General features: G+C 40.1%; 3 protein-coding genes and 1 long non-coding RNA gene across 8 annotated transcripts; 3 read left to right on the top strand and 1 right to left on the bottom strand.

Moving 5' to 3' along the window:
• Positions 1-928: 928 nt before the first annotated feature.
• Positions 929-2,637, bottom strand: LOC109951655 (uncharacterized). Its single transcript, XM_020586271.1, has 2 exons — positions 2,421-2,637; positions 929-1,719 (listed from the first exon to the last, which is right to left on the bottom strand). Exons 1-2 carry the CDS (start codon positions 2,442-2,444, stop codon positions 991-993), a joined length of 753 nt encoding a protein of 250 aa, XP_020441927.1. The 5' UTR covers positions 2,445-2,637; the 3' UTR covers positions 929-990.
• On the top strand, positions 1,629-4,764 carry LOC109951656 (uncharacterized). 4 transcript variants are annotated; one of them, XR_002273644.1, is made up of 4 exons: positions 1,629-1,770; positions 1,900-2,055; positions 4,169-4,451; positions 4,623-4,764. It is a non-coding gene; the product is annotated as an uncharacterized LOC109951656 (long non-coding RNA). The 4 variants fall into 4 exon arrangements; XR_002273643.1 differs by having other exon boundaries at positions 4,169-4,455; XR_002273645.1 differs by having other exon boundaries at positions 1,629-1,825; positions 4,169-4,764.
• A 3,086-nt stretch (positions 4,765-7,850) lies between these two features.
• On the top strand, positions 7,851-15,223 carry ska3 (spindle and kinetochore associated complex subunit 3). Of its 2 annotated transcripts, none has more exons than XM_020586260.1 (11): positions 7,851-8,096; positions 8,199-8,260; positions 8,968-9,139; positions 9,620-10,064; positions 10,193-10,254; positions 11,094-11,284; positions 11,759-11,950; positions 12,207-12,398; positions 12,636-12,709; positions 13,875-14,002; positions 14,710-15,223. In XM_020586260.1, exons 1-11 carry the CDS (start codon positions 7,982-7,984, stop codon positions 14,865-14,867), a joined length of 1,791 nt encoding a protein of 596 aa, XP_020441916.1. In that variant the 5' UTR covers positions 7,851-7,981; the 3' UTR covers positions 14,868-15,223. The 2 variants fall into 2 exon arrangements, with proteins under 2 accessions (XP_020441916.1, XP_020441914.1); XM_020586258.1 differs by having other exon boundaries at positions 11,091-11,284.
• Positions 15,224-15,480: 257 nt separating this feature from the next.
• Positions 15,481-20,209, top strand: LOC109951665 (uncharacterized). The gene is made up of 3 exons (XM_020586282.1): positions 15,481-15,615; positions 16,106-16,258; positions 17,392-20,209. The coding sequence occupies exon 3, from the start codon at positions 17,466-17,468 to the stop codon at positions 18,741-18,743; it is 1,278 nt and encodes a 425-aa protein (XP_020441938.1). The 5' UTR covers positions 15,481-15,615; positions 16,106-16,258; positions 17,392-17,465; the 3' UTR covers positions 18,744-20,209.
• Positions 20,210-21,119: the final 910 nt, after the last annotated feature.

Raw genomic sequence — 21,119 nt, 5'->3', positions numbered from 1 at the left:
GCAGTCGTCTCCCAACCGGAGGGTCGGAGTTTTGAATCTCGGTGCCTGCAGTCCACATGTCAAAGTGTCCTTGAGCAAGACACTGAACCCCCAAATAGCCCCCGATGGTCAGAGCCATCGGTTGAGGTGGTGCCGCAGATGGCTGCCTCGGTTCTGTACCAGAAACAAATTCCTTGTGTGTGTAATATGCTTGGCTTATAAAGGTGACTGTCCTATCCTGCCTCATGTGGACAAAAGTACAAACCATCATTCATTGATCAGATGAACAGGTGTAGTGCACCCACCATTTTCACTGACTGGGAGAGATTCTGTCATCTGATCCATAAGTTATCTGCAATAAACAAAGACCTCAGCAATAAAAACAGGTCAAACATTTGATCTTTGTGCTTCATTACTGGTGTTGCAATTTAGCATTGATAATCAGAGTCAAAGCATATCTTAGTGACAAAAGAAGAAAGTCTCTGCCAGTGATAGTCTGGTTACTGACAATGCATATGGTGGAGCAGGTGTGATATTTACCATGTTCACCTTATTAGTTTAGCATGTTAGTATGCTAACATTAGCACTAAATAGCTGGGGCTGATTGGAATGGCAGATTTTGCAAGTATTTACATATAAAACGGAAGCATTGGGTGAGTTTTGACCTCATGTAGCACTTTATAAAAAGTCAGGAAATTACCAAAGTAACTACATTTCATCCTCTGAGGACCATGAATGTCTGTACTGTATTTCAGTCCATCCTATATTTGTGAGCTATTTTGGTGTGGACCAAAGTGTCTGACAGCATCACCTCTTAGACATAAGTTGTAATAAACTAGAATTCTACTTTAAAGGAAGGCAAAAACTCAAGTATGTCATGTTTTCTTTTCTCTAAAATGACATTTATTTGATAGTAATGTTACACAAGACATGTAAAACCACTGTGAAAGCAACAAAAATGAAACAGATGCTGTAATCGGACACATCTGTGTGAGAACAGGTAGTTTCCTTTCATCCAAACACACACACAGTGCCTGAAGCTAGCCGGTGTTTGTACTCGTAGAGGTAGTAGGAGGCTGGAGGGAAGTTGCATTTCATCTCCATCCTGCCTGGCACCACGTGGACGGCCACACCAGACCCCAGCCCTTTCTGCAGCTTGTTCCGCATGCGTGAGGCCAGGTAACGCCGTGCCCTGTCTGGGTCCTCCTCAATGGAACTGTACACCTCAGGTGGCGGGTTGGGGATCTTCCACTCCAGGTCCACGATCAGCTGGTGGATACGGCTCTTATCCAGTGAGCTGGGGGTATCACGGTAGCATGCCGCCACATGGGGGATTGGAGGTTCAGATGCCACAAACAGCAAATTACTGGACTGCTCTTCTGCTGGTTCACCTTCTTCCTGTGTCTCCTCATCTGTCTTGTCCTCTGTGGGTCCCACAGCAGGATGGAGCATCACTGCCCAGTGCAGCCAATCATAGTTATGCTCCAGGGTTTTCAGGATGCTTGCCGCCGCGTCCTCAGGGGTCACACGGTTCTGCACGGCCTCATGGAGCTGTTGTCTTATGTCCATCTCTGCCTGCTCCTGAAAGTAGCCTAGGCAGCGGCTTCCTGTATTCTTCATCTTCCTGTAGAGGGCACCCATGCGGTCGGACCAAGTCTTCAGCAGCAGAGCCTGATCTCTGCCTGTCAGAGAAGCCTGCGTAAAGAGACACAGCAAACCAGTGCCCAGGACAAAGTTTATCTGTTGAAAGAAAGAAGAGGAAAAGGGGAAGGAGTGACATTTTAAACAGTGGTAAAAAAAATTGTTTTTAACGTGTTTTACTCTAGAAGAAGTTTCAAATACAGTAGTAAGTGTTTTTTCTGCTGTAATACACACAAACTGAAACAATAAAGTAACATATCATTTCTCTCATTCTTGCAGGCTGAAATAAGATTGTATGCAGTAGCAGTACTGAGGCATCTGTTTGATCAGCCACTGACTTCCTGAGCCATCACAGTGAACTATGTTGGGACAGACTGGCGACACTGGAACTAGAGCCCAGGAACCAAAAGTGGAACCATGCTCTAGAAGGTGCAGGTAAACGTTTAAGTTAAATAAATATTAAGAGTTCTTGGGTTCCTGGAAATGTTCCAGCAACTGAAATGATTCATAATAACATTTAAACACTCTATGCTGGGCTGATACTGTAATGCCAAAACTACGTAATGCTGGTGAGAGAGAAGTGGCTGTATGTGACACCAAAACAATTTTGACAAAACTTTCACATTTTACATAATGATAATGTAGTGTTCTCCTCTGTTACAGTCACATTTTCTCATTTTGGCTCATAAAACAGGTGCATTTTATGTTAAAACCAGGCCGGGCAGAGCTTTAATGAGTTGCATTGTCTTTAGCAGTACGTTAACTCATCTGGTATTTTTTGGCAGCTATAGTGCACTGACCTTGGAAGTGTTTCCAAATCTCATCCCCGGCTCATTCTTTTGACTGTCCAAGTTCACCTCTTTGATCAAAATAAACCCTGTCACAAACTCTTTGTGAAGAAAGAGAAGTTAACTGAGGCCAGTACACAAGAAGCCTTCAGTGTCCACAGATGTGTTGGTGATGTTACAGAAGACCTCAAATATGAAAATGAATAGGTGTAGAGCTATTTTAATTTTGTTATTTGCCTTGTTTAATTGCAGGCTTTAGATTCTATGTGTTCTTTTGCCAGAAGGCAAGAAAACTCAGCATGACCTAGAAACTTATCACTTACAACATATTTACACATGATAAGTCTTCAAGGTTAAAGAAACATTACTGTGATTTCTTTGCCTGGCAAGGTCAGGTTCTCCAGCCTGGACACATGATTTTTGATTTTGATTGCTACATTTAGTTAGCACAACATGTTTCTCCCCTTGCCTCAAAGTAAAAACTTTTCCTGTGCATTGCATATTAAAGTTCAGTTTCTTGTATCGAATAGTTTAGCAGGTATTTTCACTGAGATTCACTTAGACTACAACATGCAAGCAAAATTAAAAATTCTTCACCCTCAGTGCAAGCACATTGCATCCTACTTCTACAGCAAACAAGTCTTTGAAGAGTGCTGCACAAACAAGTCGTTCATTTAGCACCAATGTTAAGCAGAAATTACTTAATCAGCATCAAGGTTAATCCACCAAGACTGACTTTCTCATGCCCATAATAAGGCAAGTCTGGACTCTGATTTGAGTTTCTCTTTGCAGCAGCAACAACAGCAGCTGTTTTGAATAGACAGATACTCTCCATAGTCCTTTTACCTTCATTAAAACAATCTTACAAACAGTTTAATAAGAGGTAACTTGCTGGTCCAACACAGGTCATGCCTGCAATTGTATTTATAGGATAATTACATAACAAACAAGCCTGCTGCAACATCTAAGGTCAGTTTCCTCTCAAAGTCGCCTGCTGGCTCTGTGTATCCTGCTCAGGAGCTCTAAACAACAGTTGGAGTAATGGACACACAGTTACTTAAAATAAGTGGCCCATCAAGTCATTTCCTGTTCTGGTTAAAAATAAAATTAAAAAAAGGACAATATGTACTTTTGTGGAGCTCCAACCTGTGATGTTTCAGTTCCAGTTATGTCACAGAGAGTTTCCAGGCTTTTAATTCCTGTTTTCATACGTTTAAAACCTGAGCTGCCCAGCCATTGTAAAACTCTGTTTTAGTGGATAAAAGTATTTGTTCCTGTACTTGCAGTGTAGGCAAAAAGGAATTTGCCAGCTCAGCTCACAGGAAAGACAACAGAAGGTCACAGCTGCTGCATTAAAAAGTCAATGTATTTTTGAACCAAGAAGATAGATGTAGCGAGCTTCATTCCCCACAGGACATCTATGTTTATCTGTCACATTTATCTTCTTGGTCTGGAAACTGAATATTTAATCCTGCATAGCTCTGCTCCTTAATGCTGCTTTTCTTATAAACTTGTCCTCAGAGAGATCAAGTATATCTACATTTTGAAGAAATTACTTTTCAATTCTTGCTTCTGATGAAATGAAGAACACATGTAAATGACAGATGAGCTGCACTTTACTTCCAGTTTAGATGGTTGTTTCTGTGAATGTCCTTATTCTCCTTCCTGTTAGATTGCTGTGTCACCTTCCTTTATCTGTGGTTAAGCAGGAGTGTGTGCCTTTGTATAATGACTATAATTTACTTTTAATGACCCTGTAGGGAGACAAGTTGAGCACAGGGACCTTCCACACCTAAAAACTGTGCCCTCCGCCTTCACCAACCTTGACACAGAACTCCTTCAGCTCCCAGCGTCTGGGCTTGCGGCTCAGTATGAGCTCTTCCAGCACTGTGGGCTGGTTGGTCAGTGGCGACACTCCCATCAGACGGTTGTAGAGCGCCGTCAGCTGCCTCTCCAGCCGGTAGTCCTGCACATACTGCAAGAACACCTCAGTCTCCTTCTTCATGAAGTCTGACTGGGCCCTCACCTGGAACAAGCATAATAGTGTGTGTGTATATAATATATTATATAACAGAATACATGAAATAATGTTAATAAATAGCTGCTATTAATAACTCCAGGCTTTAACAAAAGACCTGTTTTTAGTTTTGAGTTTCACATTTAGCCAGTTTTTTCTTATAATAACTCACATTTTCTTTCATATTCTCACTTCAGAAACACTAAACAGGAGAGAGCTCACCTAACTGAGATAAATGGATCCAGGAGCTTGTTTGTTTGTTTTTTCTTAATTTAAATGTCTGTAAAATGACTCGCTAAAACATTTATAACATTGTGAAATTATTAAACAGAAAATAAAAAGCCCTTAACAAATGCTTGAATCATGTGTCTGGTCACATATTTATATTTATATAATTCACATAGTGTGAGGGGAGTTAAGTCACTGTCAAAAAAACATCAGTTTAGGAAAATTGCTGCTTGTTAGTGTTACAGTTAAACAAGCTGTGCACATTCTCTCTCAGCACTTTGTTCAGATGTAATTCTTTCACTGCTACCAAAGCCTTTCCCTTTGTTTCCTGTCCAGCTTGATAAGAAAGTAAGAAAGGTCATATTGAGGCTGTTCAAGGACAGTTTTATCTTAAACAACTATAATGAAAAATGTAATCCTAAACAAGTGGTTTTAAAAGTCATTCATTAAGGGAAACAAAACTGTTTATGCTTTGTCAGATAAGTGTTTAAAGTAGCTATCATCTGGAATGTTAATAGACAAGTTGTCCACTTTGTCCTTGGAGCAGATATCTAAACAAGATACTGCTAACCAGTATGTTGCCTGAGGATATAAGTGAATAAAAGATTCAACTATTTATATTTCTGAGGCTAAAGTAACATGTGAGAACACTTACAAAAATAAATGATTGGCGCATCTACATATTATTATTATTATTTATTTTTGACTAATTGATTTATTGTTTGGTCTGTAAAATATCAAAAAATAAGGAAAAACGCACATGTAATTTTATTCTGAGATGTGATCTTCAAATTGCTTTTTTGATTATGTTAACAGTTTTAAAAGTGTAAAAGGTGAAATTTACAAATGTTTGTCAGCATTCATTGAAATTGATCAAAATTGTCATGGAAGAATTTTCCATTGATCTGCAAATTGATTAAACTAATGCAATTAACAAAATATATAAATGAATAACTGTCTAGCACTGTGAGAACAATGATCTTTAGTTGCGACAGTTGAACACCTGCTCAATTGTCTCCTAACCTTCACAATAAAACATCCAGTGCAGACACACTCCTCCCTTTTCTCCCCACTTACTAGGCTGATATTCAATCCAAAATACATAGACAAGTAGCTGGCTCTACAGAGTACGACTGCAATTTACCGATGTGCCCAGCTGGTAGTAGACCACTGCCAGGTCATCCTCCAGCTGGTGGACCTCCTGGTCTTCAATCAGGCCATGACCTGATGCTCCCAGCTCCTGATCGATATGGTCCAGGTTCTTCTTGCACACCTCAGTCTCCTCTGCTGTGGCTCTGCCACCCAAATAGGAGCAGATGCCTTGGACCGTAACCCTAACCAGCACAACACACACATGTCGTTCACTTTGAATATGTGGTACGAGCAGTGAGAGGTCCTCATATATGGGAGGGAGATGTATTTGACAAATAGGTTACTTACTTTTTAAACAGGACATGAAAACGACTTTTGTTTACCACAGAGCAAGGTGTTTAAAGGTTAAAAGGCCCCATCAAACTTCTGTTCGACATGTTCAGAGGGACCACTCACCTCAAAGTCTGCATGTAGCCCACTGGCTCCAGAACCTTTCCAAACAGCGCCATAGCTCAAGAGCTCTGTTCTGACAAATAGAGAAAGTGAACACTTGACTGGTGTAAGAAAATGTTGTCATTGTTTATAAAAAGCCAAAACTGGTGTAAATCTATTTACTGCTCTGATATCCCACTGAGCAGGACAGTTTAAACCCAGAACCCAGTGATTTGATTTTGCAACTCACCTCGGTCGTTCTGTGGCAAGTTTGGGCTGACCTTCACAATTTGACCAGTATTTATACCACTATGTCTGATAAGAGTCCTCCACCTACAGCTCTCTCTGAACTTTGATTGCCCATGCTTGATAATGTTCAATGTAGAGATGATTATTACAGCTTTTTTTATTCTTTTATTTCATTGTTGTATTTCAAAAAAAAAATATTTTGTTGGTTCTAGCTTCTCAAATGAAAGGATTTGCTGTTTTTCTTTGTCATTTTGATGACCTTTTCTCAAAGGTCATCAAAATGCACACTCAGTTATAATTATTACACAGACATTTCATTTGTGTATCTGAACTCTATTTTAAAGGAGCCCCAAAATATCATAAAAATTATATAATTAAACAAAAGGCATCAATCACCAATTTGGGTTGTGTCAGGAAGGGCATCCGGTGTAAAATGCGTGCCAATGTATACATGCGAACAGTTGATTCGTTGTGGCGAACCCTAACGGGAACAGCCGAAGGTACGTAGTAGAAGAAACAAAAGTCACTAAGGCAAGACATATCAATATAACATCTCTCAACCAGTGGTGGATAAAGTTTTAAGATCTTTATTCAAATAAAAGTAACAGTCCCACAAACAGAAATAGTCCACTGCAATTAAAATTCACACAAGCAATTTCACTAGAAACACAGGTAGAAACACGGGATCATTTACTTTAAATATACTGTAAATAATAAAAGTCCTCAGTGCTGAAAAAAAGTCACCAGTGAATATTGTAGTTACTGTTATATATTATTTCATTAAATAATTATTAACATCACACATTCAATTTGCTTTTTTATCTAACTACTGAACAAAAAAATTAAATAAACAAACAAAATAAAATAATCATGAGGAAAAGCAGAAAAATGTTTGTATAAATAATTATTTAGACAATTAACAGTGTAGTTTGTCACTTTTTAAAATAGTTTGTAATCATTTCAGCTCTAATTATATATGCTGCTGGGTTACTCTAATTTTTGTATGTAAATTTGTAGTTTACAAAGTAAGGACAGGAACTATTGCAATCAGATTTGTAGGGAACTAAAAAGTACAATGTTTATATTTCCCTCTACTTGATCATGATCTTCTAATACCACTTCATACTTCCACTCCATTCACTGTCAAAGTACAAACAGCCTCAAATTTGTACCACTACTCTCAACAACAAAAGAATTCAAAATAAGACATAGATCGACTCTGAGGGAGGATATAAAAGAAATATAAATATAAAAGATTAAAAATATATATAATTTGAAGGGATAAAAACAAAGTACATTAGCAAATTGGAATAAGAAATGTTTCGTTTGTCCTGTTTAGCGTTAACCACCTGTCACGCTAGAGGTCGCGATTGAAACAATTTGATCTAAGAGCGACTACAACTTAAGAAAGGGAAGAAGAAGAAGCCGGAAATGAGAGAGGCGCCAAACTCAAAATGTTTTTCTCGTGAGAATAGAGAGGGTAAACAAACGACTCGTTCGCCCGTGTAATTGTAGGACATTGTCATTTCTGCACAGTTTAGACTCACATTTGAAGATGGACTCGACGACACAGTTCTTTGCCAAGCTGAGAAAGCTGGCGGTGACTCTAGAATCAGAAACTGCCAAGCTCCAGCACGAATATGAGAACCGTGGCAATGACGGTGACAGCGGTTAGTAACAGCGCCAATAAGCCTGTTGTTCAGCCACTTTAAAGTACAAGTAAACCACTTGGTTAGTTTGTATATATCAATATTCTTTCCTTTTTATTTCAGAAACCACGATGAGAGCGATGCGAGCATACCACGAACTCAACTCTGAAGTCCTGACCCTAAAGGTACACGGAGATGGCATGATGGAAACTATACACCAAAATCTAGTCATTAATCAGGTGTCTTAAGACGTGTATTAGCCACTTAGACTGCACCGAACACTACAGTGTTCAGTGGGTTAAAGCTAGGTCGTTTCGCTTCCAGCAGTGGTGGAAGAAGTACTTAGATAATTTAGTTCTACTTACTGCTACTTTACATACTACTTGTCAGCTCAAGTACTCACTGGTTGGTCCCTGGGTCTCTCTGGGAACTTCGTAAATATATTTAAGGTAAAAGTGCTGGTTCTACAGTAAATATTCATTGTGACATACACAAGACATTATTAGGTTTTTAATACAGATACATCATATTACTGGTCCACGTGGAGCATGTTTTATTTTTTTATATGTGCTACAGTTACTGTAGTTTAGGCCATTGGTTCCTAAACTAGAGCTTGATTTCCTCCAAAGGGCACAAGATTTCATGTGAGGGGTTGTGAGTTAATTAATGGAGTAAGGAGGGAAAATGAATAATTCTTATACACAGGTTTAAAGGGAAATGGCCCCTTTAGTACCATGAAACAAGACAGTAAGATATTAAAAAAAAACAACAGAAAAATCAAAGTAGGGAAAAGTGCAGTTTTGTGGTGGTTTTTAGCACATACACTAAATATGTAGCACGGTTAACTTCTGAAAGGAGTGCGTTGATCGACTGGTGTGTCCTCCTCCTACAGGAGCAGATCCAGGATAACTTGGTTCGGCAGAAAGCACAGATGGATGAAGTGAGCAGTTTCATTAAGGCCTGCAAAGAGATGAAGCGGTGGGTCACTGAGGACATTCAGACTCTGAAGGCACACTGGGAAAAATATGGCTACGAAGTTCCCAGAGAGACCCAGGGACCAACCAGTGAGTAATGACTGTAGCTAACTGGTGCTAGTTAGCCAACGTTCACCTGTTTGTGAATTATATTTAGGAACCTGGACTGTGGCCAGTGATTATTTTCATTATTCATTCATCTGCTGATTTATTCTCTTGATTAAGCAAATAATTGTTTAGTGTATGAAATGTTAAAATGCCATGGATAATTTATGGGGTGGGGAGGTGGGGGGTTTGAAGGCATTGGTCCAGAACCTTAAGATATTCACTTTACTGTCAGATTTGAAAAAGATCCAGAAAAACGACTGAGTCAGGTCATTGTTTATCTAAATAGTTGCAGGATAATTTTCTACTGGCTGACTAATCATTGCAACTCTCTTATGAACACACTAAGATTTATTGAAGATTTACTGCAGTGCAGGGTGTTGGAATTGGTCTACTGTTCTTAACTATTCATTAAAGGAAACGAGGTGCACTCAAAATGTGTTTGTGTTGTTACCTTCTGCACAGAGGCCAAAGGGCAGGAGTCAGAAGCTGGAAATGAAGTAGCAGATGATAATGAAATTAAGTCAGCAGAAGAAGAAAAGGGGAGCCAGGAGGAGGCTGATCATGTCCTAGTGCCTCGGGGAGCAGGACCACCACCCTTTACTGATGTGCTGCGAACCCCGCAGCTCTCTGACTTCGGTCTATCTCCATCGTATGTGAAGAGAGCTCTGGCTGGGGTGGATTGGTGCTCTGAAGTTCCCCCTATGCCTGAAATGAGCCTCCCTCACCCTTCACTCAACTCACCTGAGCTGCCACCTATGCCCATCACTCCCAAACGAGCCCTGCAGATGAATGACGATGACCTGAAGACACCCCAGATGCAGGACTTTGGCATCTCAGAGCACACCATGTGTCTGAACAACGACTTCACTATGGATCTGCTACAGAAGAACATTCCAAAGCCCCAGAGGTAGAGCACAATAAACATTATCTCATGTTTATGACCTTTATTGACCTGACTGGCAACACAGAGGATGTGAAGCACTGGTCTTTCTAGAGTCTGCAATCACTGCTTACGAGTGTCCTCTTCTGTAACAGACCACCACAGGATGAAGCTGTACCAGCAGTGAACTCTCTGAGCGAGAGTTTGCAGTCAAAAGGTATAAAGCTGTAACATCTCCCGCACCTCTTGCACTAACAACTTCAGTTGTTTGGCTGAATCTCCTTCTTGTTTTCCTTATCTCTAGCTTTATCAATGACCTGGTTTCTGACCAAGCATCCTCAGTTTTAACCTTCTCCTTTGCTCTTACTTCTTGTGGGCCTTTCTCTAAAAGCCTCTGCTCTGAGGGTTAGGTGTTGCTTGTAATATTTCTGTACGGTGCCTGAGTTCCTGTACCAAAACAATGCTTTTTAACCTGTTTTCTCTAAATTTGTTTTTTATTAAAAAGTTCTCAAATCCCCATCCCATTCTCAGGTTTCCTGTCTGCATCTTTGCAACATACTTTCAATTTAAACAAAAGAGGGACTCCTTGTTTATGGAAAATAAATGAAAAATATTGTTAATTTGACCTTTGATACCAGCTTTCAGCACAGACACATTTTGGCCTGTCAACAAAATTCATTCATTCATTACCTACCTGACTAAAGCTAATTGAGATCCCTACTCACAACATTGTTTTCCCACCTTTTGTTTGTTCCACTCCAGCTGAACCAGGAGTTTAATCTTTTCTACTGTCATAAGTAACAATACTGAATAAAAGTTTCTTAAAAGAAACTTTGTTTTTGATATGCGTGAATATTAGATTAATATCACTTTTAAAAAATGTCACCCAAGACTATTGCTGAGGATGACACAGCAATATTACATTACTTTTTAGAAAACCTACATTTAAAGAATTAAACATTATATATGTAATATATTTATGCTACAATCCTCCTCACAAAAATAAGCAAAAGGACTGAAATTAAACATGTTTTTCTGTCTTATTGCCTCCAGTAGACAACATGGAGTCCCCAGAGCCACCTGTGTTGTGCACCCCAGGGTTCAAGATCAGAAAGACAAAGGGTCAGTGCTCTTCACCTGCACGAGGCAGCAGTGACCCAGGATCCCCTAGTTGCCCTGTGTCCACCACCCCTGAAATTCCAGTATTTCAAACCCCTTATCTGAACCGACTGGTCAGCGACAAAAAGGTGTGTGAAACATTTATCAGTGATGTTTTTTTTTTAATTATTATTTTTCTTTGAACCTGATATTTTAAAATTAGTTTTAGCCAAAAGTAATGAGATCACAATTAATGTCTTTTTGTCTTTATTAACACTGGTTGTACACAGACTTTCAGCTAATTTAGCCACAGGCACAGTTTCATGCCAGTGACCTCTGAGATGGTTTGGACATGTGCAGAGGAGGGATAGTGGTTATACTGGTCGAAGGATGTTGGAGATGGAGCTACCAGGCAAGAGGTCAAGAGGAAGGCCAAGGAGGAGATATATGGATGTGCTAAAAGAGGACATGAAGTTAACTGGGGTGAGAGTAGAGGATGCTGAGAATAGAGTTAGGTGGAAACAGATGATTCGCTGTGGTGACCTCTAAGGGGAACAGCCGAAAGAAGAAGAAGTACACAGGCTTTAAGCTAAGAGTTTGCTCCTTTTTGCATGTGTTTGCAGAGTGCACGGCAGCATGAGCCTGATGATTACAGTCGCATCTCTGAACTCCCAACACTGCCAAGTAATGGAGTAAATGGCTCCAAATGCACTTGGGACGACAATGTACCGGAAATATCCCTTGTGGATGAGGGGGAACAGGAGATGCCACAGATGCCAAAACTGGAGTCTGTTTTGGGACGTTCTTTACAAAGTGTAAGAGCCAACGAAAGCTGTTTTTTTATTTTATTTTAATCCACAGGTTACATATTACACTGTAGTTTACTATTGTCCCAAATCCATTTTTTAATTAAAAGGTATCATAGTGTATTTTGTCACCACAAATGAGCTGAAATTTCTCATATCTACTTTTGACTTGTGTCTAGTGAAATAATGGCTTCTTATGAAAAGATAAACCTATGACTTTCTGTATAACGTTTGCCTTCTTTTTAACCTGTTTGTTTCCCTCCAGAGAAGTGTGAAAATCTCAAAGAAGACTAGTGAGCATGAAAACATCACCAAGGAGCCTGATGTTAACCATCTGGAGCTGGATGGACCCACCCAGGAATTCACCCTGGGGACTCCTCGTGTTAGGATGGAGTACCAAGACCCTAGCACCCCGGAGCTGCCCGACCTCAGCTCTCTGACACAGGATATCTGTAAAGTACGCTGTTTATTCCCATTAACAGTACATTTCACAACTGAAAAGACTACGCCTGTAGTTTTGTTTTAGCTGATAAACATACTTTGTTTCCTGTACCCTAAGTTTTGCCTCCCAGCGAATCTTGGGTTTTATCAGATGGTTTAAAAAATAACTTGAACAGATGTAACATGTTTTAACTTAATACCCAGAACATCAACATTCCTGTTATACTCTTCTTGTTTTTTATTTATTTTTTAGCTTGTGTCTCAGGTTCAGTTAAAGAAGACCATGGTGGTCGGGCCATGTGTGAGGCCAGACAAAGATAAAAACAGGTAAAGTAACTCAGAAAACCTCTTTAATTGATCCACTCTGAAGAAATGCTTTAAGTGAGGGGGCAGTGCTGTCAGTGAGAGTGCACTAGAATCATTCCTTGGAATTGCACCCAAGTTACCTTAGGACTAAAAACATTCCTGTCATCTTCAGCGGGGAGTAATTCTGCTCCAAAAGAGTGAGTGTGATGTCACCGTGTTACAACAGTCAGAACTGCGAAGTTGATATTATAGTCATGTGTTGTAGTTTTTGTGACAGTTGGGGTTTGTAGTTTTAGACACTGGAAAATTGAAATGCTGAAATTGGGAACACTTGTCAAGTGAAGGCCTTTTGTGGATTGACAAGAAGCTGGTAACAGAAAATAATAATCTTCATTAAGCTCTTTGGTAATGTTCTTTATACTAATTCTATTTCTGTAATAAACAGACACTCATAATGTGACTCACCTGTGTTAAATTCCTTTCATCAGCCCCGTGCAGTCACATGTTTTTTCTAAATCCCTATGTTTTCGATTCACTTAAGCGCCCTCATCGGTGCTTGGGGCGATGATTTGATGTGTGTGCCATTAATGACTCCAGTATGTCCAGGGAAACCAACAATTTGCGTAATTGCAGCAGGCTTTTCATCAATTAACTGAGCGGTAGGGAATCGGTGCATTATCATTGGAGCTGTAAGAGCGATCCGCGTCTTATTTATTACAGCTGTATCTGCTTTGTTAATAGAAGGCGTAAAGCTGCTGTGACTGTGGTTTTAGTGGAGACAGCATGTGTCCTTGATGTTGAATCAGTCTCATCCTGCACAAGATCTGTCACCAAAAACTATTTGATTTTTGGTCAAACTTTATCTTTTAATGAGCTCTATACGTAAAACGTCTCTGCTCCCACGGAGTGTGCTTGTTGTGTCTGTCTGAACGTCACCTCCTGGCAGCTCCTCACCAGTTAGGACACATCTAGAGCTTTCCTTCATTTTACTTAACACAAGAGTGATTTTATAAGTTAGGGATGTTGATGAGTTTTTCTTACTATTATTTCTAAAAGTAGGAACAAAAATGTCATTCTGAGAATTTTTGGACAGTTAGGAGTGATTTCTTTCTCTGTGATGCCCTGATATCATTCAAGGCTGTACATCTTAAATCAAGATTTTAATTGTTACATGTCCTCTCTACAGAGCTGTGAGTCTGTCTGTGGTGTCAGCGACTGAGTTCCAGAGTTTACCCGGGTACCTGAGGCAGATGACTCTGCACAGCCTCAATCAGGCAGTCCACAGCATCAACACATCCACAGCAAATTGTGAAGGTCAGTGCTACAGCACATGTAGGATCAAAGTCAATAAATGATGTATTGTCTAAATATCTTGTTAAGCTGTGTCAGAAAACATCTGTGTACTACTGCAGAGGTTTGTAATGATGGAGACAAACGGTCAAAACTAGCTTGTTTGAATAAACCAAGGATCAGATAGCGATGCATGACTGTATTATTTTTGGAGTTATTTTACACCACAAGGCTGTATTACAAGGCATCTGTAGTATCACATTAACTTGTGTAAATTCCCAGCACTCATACTGTTCAAGCCACTCCAGTTGTGAATCTTGTTTTGCTGATCACAATAGCTGCATACTGTATGAAGAGTGCGATGTAGTATTATGCTTGTAAAGGCTCAAGAGGCAAAGATATTTACTTTGAGAGTTGGTGTACCTGAACAACCACAGCAACTCCAGGTTGATGCATGTGAGATATTTAACTGTCATGTAAATTGTTGTATTTGTTGTAAAAATTGTAGGGACTAAAATAAGGTGCCTCACTGATGGTAGTGCATGATGGATAAGAATCTAAACATTTAAAGTCCCTAAAGGTTAAAATAAATCAGACACCTAAGGATTTGTTGGTTGTGGTATATTAACTACCAATCATATGAAGATTTAGTACTGGACTTATTAAGACCACTTTTGAAGTATAACAGCTGATGCATGTAATCGCTTGCTTCTCTGTGGTTCCCTCTGCAGAGCAAAAGACAGAGTTTCGCATGGAGGAGCTGAAGAAGATTACCAGTCTGGGAGCCAAGACACCTGTGTACATCCTCTGTCTAACGGAGCTCCAGAGGCTGAAGCATGTAGGAGGAACTGGGAACACCTCTTTGTACAAACTGGTCACACACAACTAAACGCATCTTGGATAAATTACATGTTGTCCAACTGGAAGTTAAATTCTAATCTAATCTAGATTCAAAGATCTCCTCACATCCATCATTAAGTTACAGAGGTGCTGTAAGAGCAGTCCAAACTCTACCAGAGAAGGCTGGGTTAACTTTCTTTTTCTTTTTTGTCTAGATTGTAAAAATTTCTGATAGATATAGTCACTAATTTGCACTTTTATGAATGTGTTGTTGATAGAAAACTTATAATAAAATTATAACACATTTCTCCACATAATATGGAAATGATCTCTCTAAATAATATTGATAGTGTACTGCATTAGCTTGAAAAAAAGTTGAACTAATAAATATAGACCTCTACAGTGCTTGAACTGTTTTGATTTATGCTATGTCAAGTCTACAGTATGTCTGATCACTGTAATGGCTGACTTGCAATGACCAGCAGGGACCCTGAATTAAAGGTTTTGTCAAATAATGGTGTAAATATGCACACAACACTTTTCAGTGGCAAATATTCTACCTAAATCCAGTTCAACCCTTAATTTAGCTTGATTTCAGACCTCCAGATCTCCCAGTTTGGTAGGGGTCTACTGACCACCAGGTGGCAGTATTGAGTAAATTCCTGCTTGGCTCACCAGAGCGAGGAGAAGAAGACAACTATACCAGGACAAGCTGCATAAAGGCGAGATTTGTGCTTTAATCGAAGCGCTTTCAAACATCGTGGCTTACTTTTACGGGATAAAAGACTTTACGGCTGGTCAGTAAGGTTGGTTTTGTATATGTATGGCTGGTTTGTTTGCCGATGTTGCGAACAGACGCCTCCCGACTGTTTCTGGGAGGAGCGTTCGGAACAGTCTCCTAGGTGATGAGACTGTCCCGAACGGGGCTCCTCCATTTCAGTACATTCAATGACTACCATCTAGTCATTAAGCTAGCCACTTAAGAGCCTGGCTAACGTTTTTGTGTTTTCTTTTTTAACTCTTCTTACCTTCACCTAAAAGAAGTATAGATTTAAGGATTTTGAGTTCAATGAAACTACGGCACCGTGTGCGTAAGGATGGCCATTCCGTTACGTTACCGTAAGATTGTCCAATTAGATCATTGAATGCAAACGACTGCTGCTGACGTTACTACCTCTTTTGCATGCCCTGGTCGTCCACCATTTTGGGAGTCAAAACATCCAAAAATAGTGCACACTTCCGCGCTTCTCTGTGGTCTTACTATGGTTCACACATGTGTGGTGGCAGGCTGTAGGAACCGAAGGACTCCGGGCACCACCTTATCTTTCTACCGTTTCCCCCGGGACCCCGAGAGGAAGCAGCGCTGGATAGCTGCTGTGAACAGAGAGGGCTGGGTCCCGAATGACGGCAGTCGGCTGTGTAGTACTCACTTCATCTCAGGTATGGATGCAGTATCGTTACTGCTGTGAAACAAAGTGCCCCACTGTTTGCTTTCATCCAGGTCAGATTAATGTTGCAGGAATTGCACACAGGCTAATTCCCATGGGAGACTCCAAATGCATTTCTTAAGTTTTTTATGTCAGCGGATTATTGTTATTTCTGAAATGTTCTGGCTTTAGTAAAAAGTAGCGGGCACCGTAAATGCAGTGGAAGATGTACTTAATTTTTTGTGTTATTGCAATTATTTTAGAAATTGAGTTATGTTCCGTATCGACTTTAAAGGCAGTAGTTAACCCCGAAGCTGTCAATATTAAATTGACGTATTATTTGGCTTATTAGCTAGTTGATATTTTTTAAATCACTAAAATTTGATTTTAAAAAACCCCAAACGTATTTGCAGTTGTAATACTTTTAAGAGTAACTGACAAACTTAACATTGCCAACGCACATTCTTGCAAAACAAAATATGAAACGATTCGTCAGTAATAAATGGCTTAAAGTAAACGTGGTATGCAGTTACTGAATATTTTAATTACTGATGAATCTGCTGATTATTATACTGAGTGTGCAATGATGTGCAAGAAAGAAAGCATTAAACCTGCACATTTGCAAAGCTAGAACAAGCAAACATTTGGCATTTTTACATGTAAAATTATTGAAATGGCCAATTAATTTTCTGGTGATCAACTATTCATTTAATCACTGCTTTAAAGGAGGAGGCAAATTTTAGTATTGTAGATTCCATCGTGTAGTTGATGGGTAAATTATTTTTAAAAAAGACATGTTCAGTGATGCATTCACTTAGATTGAATTTGATGTGGTTATTGTAGTGTTGTTGACCTGTTATGAGTTCAATGTCACACTACTGTCTCTTGCATCAATATACCATTCACATTTTCATTCAGAACAATTCTACATAAGTGTACTGTTTGTTCATAACAGGAGATATAATTAGCCATGAGAAGAGCCCTAAATTGCCACACCCATAAGACACCTCATTATACAGATCCTCATCCTAAATCCAACCCTAAAAATCTTTCAGCTGCAGTGGGCAGCTCAGGTGGGGGGAAAGCTTGAATGCCTCCCCACTACGTTTTGTTCTCAAACTTTACGTCCTCTCTTTCCACATGCAGGTAAACAGGTCAAGAATCCACATTCACCAGACTATGTTCCATCTGTGTTCACAACAGTTCCCTTATTCCCAGAGATGAAGGAGCCAGGTGCCTTAGAGGTTCTGGACAAGCAGGAAGCACACGTGGAGGCAGCCAACGCCCTGTTGTTCCTGCAGGGCCAGGGCAGGTCTGTGGTGGGCAAGCGGGGCCAGAAAGAGCATCCTGAGGAGGGAGAGCAGGATGCCATTGTGGAGGAAAGTACATCCTCTTCCTTCAGCACTGATGAAGACGACGACGACGATGATGATGATGATGATGAATCTGTGAGTGACAGCAAGAGAGGAAAGTTTGCTCAGATGTCTTGTGCACCAGTAAACTTTGACGACATCCTGAAAGCACTGAAGAAGGAGAATCAGGCCCTAAGGGAGTCTGTGGAGAAAATGTCCCTCTCCGAGAACTCCTTGAGGAGCGATGCAGAGAAAGTGAAGTTTTATACTGGTTTACCAAACTACTTTGTCTTAGAGACAGTCATGTGGCTGCTGGCACCTCACATGGACAGGATGAAGAATGTGAAGCTCTCCAAGTTCCAGCAGCTGCTGCTGACACTGATTCGACTCCGTCTGGACCTCCGCAATCAAGACCTGGCCTACCGCTTTGGTGTGAAAGTTAGCACAGTAACCAGAACAGTGCACCGGATGGTCAACATCATGTCCTCCACTCTGGTGCCGACTGCTGTCTTCTGGCCCTCTAGAGCTGAGCTTCGGAAAAACCTGCCAGCAGCGCTGCGAACGTCCTACCCGGACTGCGCTGTCATCGTTGATTGTTTCACAGTGCCTTTCGAGGAGCCGGCTGCACAGGGCAACCAGCAGCAACAACTGAGCTCTCAGGGTGTGGGGACAAGCTACAATGTGTTAAAGTATCTGATTGGTGTAGCTCCACAAGGCGTTGTCACTTTCGTCTCCAGGGGTGTGCTGGGAAACGTCAGTGACAAGAGTCTGGCTGAGGGGTGTGGGTTTCTGTGCAAGCTTCTCCCAGGTGATGTGGTATTGGCGAATCGTGATCTCGACATTGGCGAGTCCGTTGCGGCCCGTGGAGCCCTGTTTAAAATTGCTGGCAACTACCAAGGAGGAGCTTATGAGAGCTCAGAGGGCTCACCACTGGCTGACACGTCCTCTGAGACAGTGAGCGTGCAGAGGCATGTGGAGAGGGTGATCTCCATGGTGAAGCAGAGATACGCTATGCTCACAGGCCCTGTTGAGAGCCCCTTCACCACAGCCTCTGAGCGCACGTCCAGCCTCTCAACCTTTGATAAGATTGTGCATGTTGCCTGTGCCTTAAACAACCTGTGTATCTCTGCTGCTCCACTAGAGTGACTCGTACAGAAAGGCCTAGTGCTGTGTCGACACTACATGATTACAACTAAAAACTGATATCCACTAGGGCTTTGTATTGGCAAGAATCTGGCGATACGATATGTATCATGATACAGGGGTTACGATTCGACATATTGTGTGACACTGTAAACAAGGCAATATTGCAACATTTTTTTAAAATATAATTTTAAAAATAATATAAGCAACACACCACCTTATGCATAAAATCTCCCATAAAATGTAACTTTTTTTATGCAGTCAGAAGAGGGATCAGCATTTACATTTGTCACAGTCCCTGTTGCATTCAACAACATAGCATTACATGGCATGTGAACTATTAATTAAAAACCGAAACTGTGTGTTTGAGAATTGATGCAGTATCACAAAATGTAATAACCCGATACTCGAGTGTATTGATATTTTCTTACACCACTAATATTCACCTTGTGTGTGACTCCCTATTATCTGTCACTTGGAAATATCAGCACTTCTCCTAAATCCAGAAACAACATTGCTAAGATGTGATGTCGTGAACTTATGCAACTCGGCTGATAAAGAATTTCAGACTTGCAAAGAATGTTAGTTTTTATTTATGTTTTGAGTGACAACCGTGTGAGTAAAAGGTACCTTTAAATGTGTAAATACTGAGGTATATAAACAGCAGTTTGGTGCAGTGTTCTCACAGTTCCAGTCCTGTGCCATGCAAGTTGTCCTCATTCCCATTGAACACTACTGACTGATCACTTCCTCCCTCTGCTGCAGAATGGGGCTTTGTTGATTAAACCAGATGTTTTGTCGCTTCCCTGCATTTAAATCAAGAACAGTGAGCACAGTAATGCAGTTTCTCCTGTTCACCATGCAGTGGTAGAGATGTTACATGTTAATGGCGATAGGTTTCTGGGTGCAGCCTTTGTTTTTTGGCATTTTCACATTTGCCTTCCAGCTTGATCTTATAACAATAGACTATAGTCACTACAGGATGATTAGCTGCCAGTTAGCACAGCGTCAGGTGTTAATTTATATGCTGTGCTCTCTGGCATTGACACATCTCCAGGGGTTTTGGACAGTATCTTTCTGGTTGACCACATGTCCTCTTTAATTGGGCTTTGCTGGTATTGATTATTTTAGTTTTTACACAAAGTGCAATGCTCACTGCAGGTACTTGCATTTGTAGGTGATACAATAACTGAAATGGACCAGACAAACAGTTTTTATCCCAGATCAGCATGGACTATAATACAGCATTTATGGAGTGCATGCTTGTCCACTCAGTGTTTCCAGCCTGGGATGATGTCAGTATTTATCACAGCACACTTCCATAAATGTTCTACTGGTTACAAGTTTGTTGTTGTTGTTGTTTTTTTAAGTACAGTATTTCTCCAAAAAGGGTTAATATTCTTAATATTTAATACAAAGTTTGATTTATCTAAAAGCTGTCCTTGGTGCTGGTGAGGAAGGAAAGATGGGTGTTGCTTCCCATGTTTCCACGTTCATTTTCAGTTTTTATTGGGTTGCCACTTGGCAAAGTAAAATGCATAGCAACACTATGATATATGAATTAATTTTCCTAATTACAGTATTACAACGCTGCTTTGTTCAATTCAGATGCTGTGTGTGTGGCTCTCTCTCTTTCCAACCTGACCCCGGGAGGCTGACTAGCCATCAGGAAGTTTGGGAATTTTCATGGTGGGCCAGTCTGTTTTTCTCTCAAACTGTTTAAACACTATACACCAGGGGTGTCAAACTCATTTTAGTTCAGGGGCCACATACAGCCTAATTTGATGTCAAGTGGGCCGGACCATTAGAATCATAGCATAGCTCATCATAGCTATTAATAACAATAAATTCATGTTTCCCCCTTTGTTTTAGTGGAAAGAAGTACAATCACATTAGGATATTTTTTTATTTAATGAACTATCCTTTTACAAAACATGTTATGAACAACTTCAGATTTCTCAAGAAAAATGTGCAATTTGCTTCAGTTTATCATTTACATGTGTGCATTACAACTGATCACAGTGATTGTACAAAGGCACAAAACTTTAAGTCACAGGTATTTAGAACTGAACGACATGGTAGCTTATTGAACTTTAAGATTAAATCAATTTATCAAGATATAGGAATTATTTTTACTTCATTTTCCACATGTATAATAATCCTCAAAACTTAAACCGACTCCCCACATCTTACAAACCAAAGTGGTGGCCATTTTAAATGTATAACAAAGAAAGTAATCACCTGGCCTGTAAATATAAGATTTATACATAAAATATACATAAAATTTATGACCAAACTCTTTTGTAGTGAAGCTGGTGACTAACTTTAAATTGCACAATTTTTAACTATTATTACAGCAAGGATTCATTTTCACAGAAC

The sequence above is a fragment of the Monopterus albus genome, unplaced genomic scaffold (assembly GCF_001952655.1).
Source record: "Monopterus albus unplaced genomic scaffold, M_albus_1.0 scaffold401.1, whole genome shotgun sequence".
NCBI lineage: Eukaryota > Metazoa > Chordata > Actinopteri > Synbranchiformes > Synbranchidae > Monopterus > Monopterus albus.
The sequence above is the reverse complement of the archived record's forward strand: the minus strand, read 5'-3'. Positions and strand labels throughout refer to the sequence as shown.

Bases quoted from the DNA above. Each gene is read 5' to 3' on its own strand.
- LOC109951655 (XM_020586271.1), bottom strand. From the start codon at position 2,444: ATGAGATTTGGAAACACTTCCAAG. The intron at 1,720-2,420 runs GTCAGTGCACTA...TTCTTTCAACAG, and splicing joins GATTTGGAAACACTTCCAAG to ATAAACTTTGTCCTGGGCAC.
- ska3 (XM_020586258.1), top strand. From the start codon at position 7,982: ATGGACTCGACGACACAGTTCTTTGCCAAGCTGAGAAAGCTGGCGGTG. The intron at 8,261-8,967 runs GTACACGGAGAT...CTCCTCCTACAG, and splicing joins CTGAAGTCCTGACCCTAAAG to GAGCAGATCCAGGATAACTT. The intron at 11,951-12,206 runs GTAAGAGCCAAC...GTTTCCCTCCAG, and splicing joins TGGGACGTTCTTTACAAAGT to AGAAGTGTGAAAATCTCAAA.
- LOC109951665 (XM_020586282.1), top strand. From the start codon at position 17,466: ATGAAGGAGCCAGGTGCCTTAGAGGTTCTGGACAAGCAGGAAGCACAC.